We start from the raw sequence: 10,468 nt of genomic DNA on the forward strand, positions 1-10,468 counted from the left end.
ATATTTTTTAATAATTATTGATCGCATTCTCCTGAGATTTTCTGAGCACGTCCTGAACCGAAAGTTGATCAAATACGAGTTAATAAAACCACAGAATCTTTCTTTTTTAATGTCATGCTCATGTTTGCTAAAGATCAGAACAGTGAGAAGAGGAGAGGCATAGACTGTATGTGAAAGATGGACACAGCTCACATGTTGGTTCATGAGTGAATATTAAAGCCTCCGTTTTAACATTTTTGGCTGCCACCATGCTGGTTAGTGGGACCCAGAAGTGACCATGTTTAGACAACAGTGTGGAGTATTCATTTATCAGCTAATGAGAACGAGCTGCATTCATAAACAGTATGAGAGCGCCTGCAAATTAGTGCGGAAATAGAATTTCACTCATGACAAAAAAACAAACAAACAAAAAAAAAATGCTCCAAACATCACACGGTCCAGTTCAGGGACTCCAGTTACCAGAGGTGAAGCCTAACAGACAGCTAGCAGCTACAGCTGCCTGTGTCACCATCCGCCTATCAGGCCAGAGAGGCCACGCCCCGAATAGTTCGAACTTTCAGCCTTAATGCACTTTACACAGTGACTCCCCACCTGCACAGGTGTTATATAGAGATCACATCTGTAGAGACCGAAGTTTGTGTATCAGGCTGTAAACGTGTTCATATCTCCAGCAAAGTTTTAACATGGGAGTCTATGGGATGGACTGACTGCGGGAGCCTCTAGTGGATGTTAGAGGAACTGCAGCTTTCTGTGCCTCATCGCTGGATTCAATAATTGTAAAAACAGTCAGTCATGTTTTTGGGTTTAGCTAGTTTGATAATTATTTTTCTTTCATCTGACTGTGCAGAAAGTTCTGAACACGAGCAGAAATCCTGCTGCAACAAAACAAGCGATTAAAGTTCTGGGTTTAAAATCCAATTAAATTCAGATATTACTGAGGGGGAAATGAGCCACATGCACATTTGGTTAACAGAGACGACCTCTTTAATGGAGGCAAACATAGCCTGAGCCAGTGTTAATGAAAAGTGTCCAAAATGTCATTATGAACAGCTGAGCTCTGTGAGGACAGATCCACCAGGCTGCACATGCTTTAATTCAACTTGCAGACAAAGAAAAGCACAGGTTGTTCCTTTGGCATGAACATAAAACATGACATCATTTGGCAGATTTTATACCTTAAGACAAAGAAGATCATGAGATCAAAACAAGTTCACAAAGTGTGACAGTCAGTGTTTACTGAGCGGCGAGAAGCCGCACAAATCACAGACGTCTTCTCCATCAGCACACGGTGCGTTTGAGGCTCTTCCACAAATCATGAACAAAAGACAGAGTAAGGCACCGGGTGTTAAAACGGCTTTCTGCAACGCTCTACAGATTCAACTTTGAACTGAAAAGTTGAGCACCGCCCTCTTCTTTCACCTGTCCAGCACAGAGACATCTACAGGCAGACGCTCTGATGCTCCAGCTGCGCCGCGTCGTCGACTCAGCTCATACCAGGCTGACAGGAATCACTAACGAGCAGCCACAGGATTGCATTTATTCCAGGATCTGACTCAGATTTTAGGCGAGCCCTGAAACCGTCGCTCACCTGCTGCAGGACGCGTGTGTGAAATGTTCGTGTGGCACCTCTGGTGAGGTTTTTCATTAAAGCCTCACATGTAGGAGCTCGATGTTTGTGCCAGCTTTCCTTTATCCAACAGCCGTTTGTCTGTAAATTATAAGGACCCGGGCTGGAGACGAGCAGCTGCAGTGATGAAACTGTAACGGTGAAGCTGCTGATTGTTGTTGTTACCCTCACCTGTGGCTGGGAGAGATCGGGGTTACTAACGGGAGAAATGAGCTTCTTCTGAAGGGGGCGGGGCTCTCCCTCAGAGACAGAGTGGCGCTCCTCCTGGCAGGTGAGGTGTTCTGGACCCAGGAGGAGACCCTTCCTGGAGAGATCTTGCCCTCCCCACCACCCCAGAAGAGAGCTGGAGGAGGTCTGTGTTTAATTTAATCTTCTCTTATCAAACACCCGAGGCTCTCACACTGGATAGCGTCTGTTCTGCAGGTCGGACACCGTGTGATGGCTACGCCACGCGCGAGACGTTTCATATAAAACCCAGCGAGTTCTGATGGGTTTTAACCGCGTGCATTAGGAGGCGTGGCTCCCCGCACACGTGCAGACATCCACAGGACAGAGGCGGATGAGCGGCGTGGTTAACGGGACTAAACGATCAGACCTGAGCTGTGAGACGTATGTCAGCCGTGCTGGGTTTAAAAAATATTTACTTTGAGTTTAAATCAGATGAAGTGATGAATAATAAAAAAATAAAACTGAGCACAAACTCAGAGTTCATTTCTGGGTTAAATGTCTGATCATGCAGGTCACTGCCAGCTGTTAAACTCCTCACAGGCTCTCCCGCTGGCTCGGAGGCGGAGCCTCTTGGTGACTGCCACTGTTCGTTACCACAGCAACCTCTGAGGTTTGTTGCAGGACGTCGTTTACGTGCCGTTTCCTACTCCTCTCTTCCTCTGCGGCGCCGTTCACCTTCCCCTCCCTCTTCCTTTTGCAGACCAGGCCGGAGTCTTCCTCGCCGATCCGTCCCTCTGGTACTCCCAGAACTCGCAGGCAGACGATGGCGGCCGCTTGCTCTGCAAACTTCTTTGACTTTTCCCTGAAAGACGGCGAGATAGTTTTAGCCCAAAGCGCAGCAGACTCAAGAAATCACGACTGCGATCAAATTTTCAATTGCGGCTCATTTCTTGGAGGGTTTCCGCACTCTGAGCTGGAAAAACATCCTCACGATGTCTTTAAATAAACATATTCTAATTCTCTTCAGTTACTTTGTGTCATTTCAAAATGAAATCTGGAGCTGAAATGAGTCACTTGGTGTCAGACGGGGACAACACCGAGTCTACTTTTGATAATCTGTATGAAACTTTCTATTTTCACACTTTCAGTCGTGCCTGTTGTGAGAAGCTAATGTGGTCAGAACAGTAGGAGGGGCGCTCAACCACACGAGACGTCACAATAACCGTAGGAAATGAGCGAGCACAGATATTTGTGAGGAGGCGGGAGCGCTCAGAGGATCAGAGCCGTGCAGTTTATTCCACAAGCTGACATTTATATTTAAATGTTCATTTGCTATTTCACCTAGGGTTTGAGAGTAACGAAATTTCTATTCTCTGTATGTCCTGTACATGTGGCAGAATTGACAAATAAAGTTGACTTGATTTTGTCACTGAGGTGCTTAAAGAGGGCTCAGAGACGCCATTCCTGTCATCTTTCAGCGTTCCCGACTCTTCACAACTTACTTCAGGAGTATAGATTCCCTGTTGGCTGTTCAGCTGCTAAATGACGCAACTATCCAAACAGCCAATCACACGGCAGCAATTCAGTGCATGTAGCAACAGAAAAGAGCATCAATGAAAAAGGTGGAGGCGGGTTGCAAAACGGCTTGCATGCAGGCTAAAAATCAGATTTGAGATTTGTCAGCTGGACATGAAGCAGGACAACAGCTGAGTTCTCCAGGATTGAGCCAAAGCTCGGCACAGTCCACCCGTCCAAAAACAGAAGCCTGAACCACCGCTCAACAACCGGTGAACCCAGGAGACTTTCAGAGCTGCTCAGAAGAACCCAACAAGAAACTTTGCCGGTTGTGTGGAGGGAAAGAGATGAGCCTCGCTGGTGTTTTAGCACATTAGCGGCTCGCTGTGACTGAACACAGCTACAGAGCAGAAGCACTGAAGTTTGTACTCACCACAGTGAAGATCTGTACTTCTTCTGCGCGACGGTCACTGTGGACTGAAAGGCTCGGTCCTGAGCGCGCTGCACCTGAAACACACACACCTCTTAGAACCGCACAAATCATTCACGCCGTCACATTCAGGAACGAAGGCGAACATTTCTGTGGACGTGAAGCTTTGCGTTTGCTCACCGTCTCGTACTGCGGCTGCTCCACTTTCTCCTTACGGCTCCACTCGAGCAGGAACATCTTCGGAGTGATTTGAGGAGGATACTCTCTCCTGCAAACACATCAAATCCACCAAGTTTCACTTTAGTCCACGCAGGCAGACGGGCAGCGGTGTCCAGCCCGCTGTCATACAGCTGCTCGTTTTCTCTCGAGGCGGCGTTTGGTGCATGTAACACTGACACGTTCCCTGAACCTACTGAGTAGTTCTCGGTGCCCAAACATAACCAGCAGGTGGACGTGAACAAGCTGCGTGTCCACACCGCCCGCTGGTCTTCAGGCTGACGGCCAAATCCTGATTTTTAGATAAAAATAAAGCGGTCTGGTTCCTTAAGGTTAAACTGGGGAACAGAAGTTAGAAGAACCCCCAGACCGTGTTTATCAACGGTGGAAAAATCAGCCACAAGCTCATTTCCAGTTAAGAGTCGTGGCATGAATTCATCAAATAACACTACATAAATATTGTGCTGAGGTCTCTGGAAAACCACAACGCCTCTAAAAGCGTGGTGCACTGGCCTTTCACGGCCGGCTCTACGAGCCGCTGCGTCAACCATGAGAATCATCTCCAGCTGCAAACGAGGAGCTGAAAACGTGTTTTTCACTCACCGTTCGAACTTGACGGCCATGGTGGTGACGTCTCCGTCCGTGACGGGTCGCTCCGGCTGGCTGCCGCTCTGCAGGGCGTCCCTCCGAGCCTGCAGCTGTTCCCGAGTCTGCCGGTAAAACTCCTGCAGCCCGTACGCCTCGCTGCAACACGTCAGCACCACATCACACCACACCCACCCTACGTACATACACATCTGACACTGCTGCAAACAAACAAACAGTGCTGCACCTGATCTCAGCGTTGGTCTGCGCCGCCTGCACCTGCTTCCCCAGAGGAGACTCCACCTTGTCTCTGAGCATCTGACACAGACAGTACTTTGTGTTGAAGGCATTGTTGTCGTATTGAATCGCCTGTGAAGCATCAAACAACATCTGTGGTAATCAACAAAACGCCAAACATGCTCAAAGCTTCCCCAAAGATTGAATTTTATTCTGCATCTTCACGAGCTGCACTTCAAACTCACGTATTTGAGGTAGTCCTCCATGACCTTCTCCAAAGGAAGCGCTCCCTGGCTGCGGAACAGTGACGCGTTCCACATGGCGGCGCGGGCCAGCATCACCGACGAGGCGCCCGTCGCCTTTCTGAACTCCTCTATGTCGGCGTTGGTCTTCACGTGATCCAGAGAGCCTCCGCTGAAGGAGACACAGGACAGCGGACGGTTTAATGACTCCAGGTCTTAGTGTTGCGTTTAGGAACGCTGGTACTTAAGATTCTATTTACTGAGGACAGAAACCACACGGCTCTGTCCTCAGAGGAGCTGCCGCTCTCCCCTAACAGGGCCAAACTCTCGATCTCAAGCCGAGAATGGCGTTCAAACACATGAGCGGGAGCTGACTGTTACTCACTTTGCGATGACGGGGATGGAGACGGCCTGAGCGACGGCCTGAATGTAATCACAGTGGACAGGATGTCTGGGACGCTCGTCCTTAAACCTGAACAACAACGAGACAGACGTCCGTCAGCGACAGCCAAAAGAAATCCAACAGGAAGCAGTTCGAGACTTTTCCAGGCTCCTTATTGGCTCCTTCTGTTTGGCACCGTAAACAGATTGTTCGGTTGTTTGGTTTTGTGCAGTAAAAGTTATTTTTAAAAATATTATGAGATGTTTTTCTAACTTTCTCATATTTTAGATGCAAAGCAAAGACAATCAGAGGATGAACTGGCCTCATTATAATTAATTATGTATACGAGTTGAATGACTGCATGAAACTGTACTCTGCTTCTCTGTAACTGAAGTTTTCACACTCCTGACGCAGTTTACCTGCCGTGAACGGCGACCGCAGCGACGCCCGTCCTCTCGATCCTTCGGACCAGACTGACTGTTTCCTCCAGCTGGAACCAAAGAACAGCGAAGATTAAACATCTGCAGTAAGTATTTACCCCCCCCATGTATTCTTCTGCACATGTGGCCCACTGAAGGGACCACAAACACCTGACTTCTCAGTGTCGAGGCTGGAACAGTTATCAGGTTTAGGGGGCAGTTACTTTTGCACACGGGCAGTTAGGTTTGGATAACTTTGTTCTCTTAATGAATGAAACCATCATTTAAAAACTGCGCGTAGCGTGCAGCCAACCACGATCAGACGTCCAAACACACAGAGCTGAGGCGAAACAGAAAGCTGGGCGTCTCTGAGCGAGCACTTTGACTGCACGGTGCAAGGCAGCAAGTAAAACACGCACTTGCAGATTTGCTGCTGCATATTACCGCATGCTGCAACAAACAGGGCAGAGGTGGGGCTGTGTGCATGCAGAGGGTGCAAGGCACATGACATTTCATTTTTTAAGGATGGGGTCTCACAAGACCTTAAAATACGAGGTAAAGGGAACCCCCTCCACAGTGCACAGGGGTGAGCTCACATTAACACTGAAACATACAGCTATGAATAAGATAACAGAGTGAAGGTGAGGAAGTGAAACGTTCACGTCTTACTGAGGGCAGGATTCGGATTTTACACGTCACCGGGATGGAAACTCCTGTCACGAGCGTCCTCAGGATCTGAGGTGAAGACCAAAGTCAGAATTAAAAACATTCCTTTTATCCTGACGTGATCTCTTAGCTCACAGCTCACCGCTTCGATCTTATCAGGATCCGACAGGAGAGCAGCTCCCATCCCGCCCTGCAGGACAGCAGAGGTCAGAGGTCAGCCACAGGGACAGAGGGTCACAGCGTCAGTGGGGGGCGACTGGACTCACCTTGGTGGAATACTCCTTTGGACAGCCCATGTTCACGTCGACAGCAGCCACATCCTTCTCCCTGTGAGGAAGCAGCTTGTTATCACAAAGTTTAAAGTTACTGTGACGAGGAAGGCGGTGCAGAGCTTGACGGCACGAGCACTTCACTCGCAACACAAAGAGTCAACTTTGAACTCACACAAGTCGGGCCACAGCCAACGCTCTGTCCGGGTCAGCGGTTCCCTGAAAGACAAAAGGAAGACTGTTCGAGGTGTCCCCTTACACACTGTTCATATTTCATGTCTTCACAGCACGTTGAACCTCCCCAACAATAAGTGCCAATCCTGAATTTTGAACTACAGATGTCTGACATAATAAATGGAAGATTAATCCTTCAATACTGTTTGGGTCAAACAGTATGTGAGATTGACCCTGTGACCAGTCTCTGCAGAGGACCAATCAGACTTATCGTTTCCATAGCAAACAATAAGCACAAAGCCAATAAAGTAATTTTGTTTCTCCACGTCGATGCCATTCTGCTCGCTCATAAGCTTCCAGTCTCACCATCTGGAAGACGACGTTGCCCTTCTCCCTCTCACAGGTCCTGAACATCACTCGGTCATCCGGAGCCACGAAATCCACCGTCTCCAGCACGTCTGATGCACACACAGTTATGAGAAAGGTCTGAATGAACAGCCGGTATGAAGGGCAGCGAAGGGCACAGATTCTTACCGTTTACCACTCTCTGACACTGGGCCATTTTGATGTCAATCAGCTCCTGCAACAGACACCAAAGGGTCAAGGGGGAACTATTCGGATTTTACTTATTTCTTATCAAACATTTCCCTCTTCTTGTGGTCAACACGTGACCCAAGTTCCGTCAGGTTGCTGTAAACACTCCATCTTAGCAGTTTTTCATTTAAGAAATGTGGCTAAGTTAAGCCCTATTTTATCTCACTCTGAACTGGAGATTGCTATACTTGAGATTGCTTATTTCCTCACGCTTGGACTATTGTAACTCTTTGTTTATGTGTCTAAGCAAAGGTTCCCTGGATCGTCTGCAGGCTGTGCAAAATGCTGCAGCCAGGCTTTTAACAAAGTATTCACATGTGACACCGTTGCTATTTCAGCTACACTGGCTTCCTGTTGAACTTAGAGTTCATTTTAAGACCCTGGTCTTGACATTTAGAGCCTTGCCTGGACTGGCACCAGCCTACATCTCTGATCTGCCACAGCCCGATGTCCCCAGCAGGTCCCTGAGGTCATCTGATCAGGGCTTACTTGCTATAAAACAAGCTAAGATGAGAACTAAGGGTGAAGCTTTTGCCACTGTGGCCCCGAGACTGTGGCCCTCTCCCCCCAAACCTTAAGAACTGTGGACTCAGTAGCTGTTTTTAAAAAAAACAACTCAAAACTCTTTTTAAAACAGTTTTTGGTTAAATTTGTGCCTGTTTTATATTGTCTGTTTTACCTTTGTATTATTTGTCATCTTATGTGCAGCACTTTGTGACTGTCTAGAAAGATGCTGTATAAATATAATTTTATTTATTTTTTCACCACTCTTTGCTCTGTATGATGTCACAGAGAGGGGATAATCCAAATATGGTCACCAAGGATACAGCCTCTGTCCTCACCTCACAGTAAACCACATCAGCCCCGTAGTCCAGAGCGAGCAGCCTCATGGGCAGAGTCCCCACTCGCACCATGGGAGCCAGGGCGGTGATGTTATTGAAGCTCAGCCGGCCTGCTGCCATCGTGGCGGCTCAGTCGTCCTGCCAAGACCACACAGGACCCAACGGTCAGAGACCCTCCTCTTAAACAGCTGGGCTTCAACTATCCAGAGGTGCTGGCATGTTTAGCCGCATTTTCACAACAACACAAAACTCCCTTACAAAAAAAAATCAGCTGATTTAAGGCGGTTTCGGTTCTAACACAACTGGATATAACTGAAAGAAGTATGTTTAATGCATTAATTGACACCACTGAAATAAATCAATACAAATAACAACATTCCTACCTTTTAGTGTTGCTTTGGATCAATTAGCTTCTCCTACAGGTCGACAACCTGGTCAGATTATCAGACCTAAAGTTAGAATTTCACTTGAATATTTTCAATTATCTGCTAACTATCTGCGCCGAATTAACCTTATTGAGATGCTTATTGTAGAAAAGTTAGTTTCATGCTCTCTGGTAGCTTTCCGACAGCGAACAAGCGATAAACGTTTTAACTGCAATTCTTGTGCACAGAGTTTGGCAGAGCGGCTAGCCAAGCTACGTTAGCATTCTAGCTAATTGCTTAACTGTGTTTCCGTCACGAGCTGAAAACAGGCGTTAGTACGGAAGCGACAGCTGCGATCATGCAGAGGTTTTTATCTCTACGTTTAAATCAAATCTTTACCGGCATTTGTTCTCAGGTGCTGACGACAGCGGCTCTCGTGCTCATGTGGGGAAGAATAAAGCGTGCTGCAGTTTAAACTTCCTGTTTAGGTATCTACGTCATCACGTCGTTCATCTTCGCGACACCTTCAGTAGAGCAGAATCTATATTTATAGTTTTCATTTTAAATAAAAATAATAATAAAAATAAAATTCAGCAAAAACAAAAAAACCTCAGAGGTTAAGGAAACAGAAATATATAATATTACAAAAATTACAAATTTAATCAATATATTTAACTTTTTTTTGTTGCTGTTGTTGATTTGCCTCTCTGCTCTCTATTCAGGAATTTTCTCTTGCGTTTTAATCTTATAAAATCAGATTTTTTCCCCACCCAGAATCGCTTTTAATCACCTGCCGCATAATTTCTTGGCTCCACCCCCAGCAGCTGTGACGCATCCACAGCCGGCACAGCTCAGAGAGACAGACACCACCAGTGCAGGTCTGCCTCATTCTGCATTTATTTATAGTTATTTTCTCAAAGTGCAGTAACACACATCCAAGTTAACATCCAGTGTGATGATCCCACTGTAAACACCGAATGCTTTACAAGAAATTTACAACATGAAAATGTGTGTATCAATACGAGTGGAGACACCAGCTATAATTTGCAAAGTGAATACAGCTGGATTTTAGATTTTTTTTTATTGTTGTCTGAACAGAATTAGGCCCCTCTACTGATATACTTCATTCCCTCTTTTTAAGTCCACCCTCAAAACTCACCTGTTTAAAATAGCTTATGTTTAAACCTCTGCATGCTTTTAACTTTTATCTGTTACTCTTATTATTGTGTATTTATTGTACAGTGTCCTTGGGTGCTCTGAAAGGCGCTATTTTTAAATAAAATGCATTATTATTATTATTATTATTATTATTATTATATAGCCAATCTGAAGTTGGGTCTATGGTAAAACCGCCCTCAGCATCCTCTCTCTGTGACTGCAACAAACATGCTCCTGATGACTTCCTGATTTAATCATTAGTTTCAAGTCTCATTCAATAAAAAATGATATTAATTTTGTAATTTCTAGTCCCTCTGTGACTTGCATTGATCTGTTGTGGCTCTTCATCATAACGGAGCGATACAGCGTCTGCATCACTGCAGAGGCTGCGTCAGTCTCTTGCTCTCCTCTTACTCAAGAACAGCACACAAGATACTGCAGCTTCTCATCAGCACAGAGCCCAGCCCTGCGTCTGGATAACAACCATGGCCTCTGACTTGGACGTGTGAATTCTCATCCCTGCTGCTTTACACTGCAAATTGCCATAACCTGAGGGATTAAAAATCATTTGGGATAACT

At 46.3% G+C, this 10,468-nt stretch overlaps 1 protein-coding gene across 2 annotated transcripts; it reads right to left on the reverse strand.

Annotated features, from left to right (window-relative positions):
- Positions 1-961: 961 nt before the first annotated feature.
- dus2 (dihydrouridine synthase 2) lies at positions 962-9,226 on the reverse strand. 2 transcript variants are annotated; one of them, XM_080871267.1, is made up of 17 exons: positions 9,131-9,226; positions 8,750-8,797; positions 8,367-8,504; positions 7,465-7,510; positions 7,297-7,388; positions 6,932-6,975; positions 6,754-6,814; positions 6,630-6,677; positions 6,491-6,556; positions 5,822-5,892; positions 5,406-5,492; positions 5,024-5,192; positions 4,789-4,910; positions 4,560-4,700; positions 3,921-4,008; positions 3,744-3,817; positions 962-2,657 (listed from the first exon to the last, which is right to left on the reverse strand). In XM_080871267.1, exons 3-17 carry the CDS (start codon positions 8,484-8,486, stop codon positions 2,390-2,392), a joined length of 1,497 nt encoding a protein of 498 aa, XP_080727393.1. In that variant the 5' UTR covers positions 8,487-8,504; positions 8,750-8,797; positions 9,131-9,226; the 3' UTR covers positions 962-2,389. The 2 variants fall into 2 exon arrangements, with proteins under 2 accessions (XP_080727393.1, XP_080727394.1); XM_080871268.1 differs by lacking the exon at positions 8,750-8,797 and having other exon boundaries at positions 9,131-9,212.
- Positions 9,227-10,468: the final 1,242 nt, after the last annotated feature.

Source organism: Rhamphochromis sp. 'chilingali' (assembly GCF_963969265.1).
Source record: "Rhamphochromis sp. 'chilingali' genome assembly, chromosome: 2".
NCBI lineage: Eukaryota > Metazoa > Chordata > Actinopteri > Cichliformes > Cichlidae > Rhamphochromis > Rhamphochromis sp. 'chilingali'.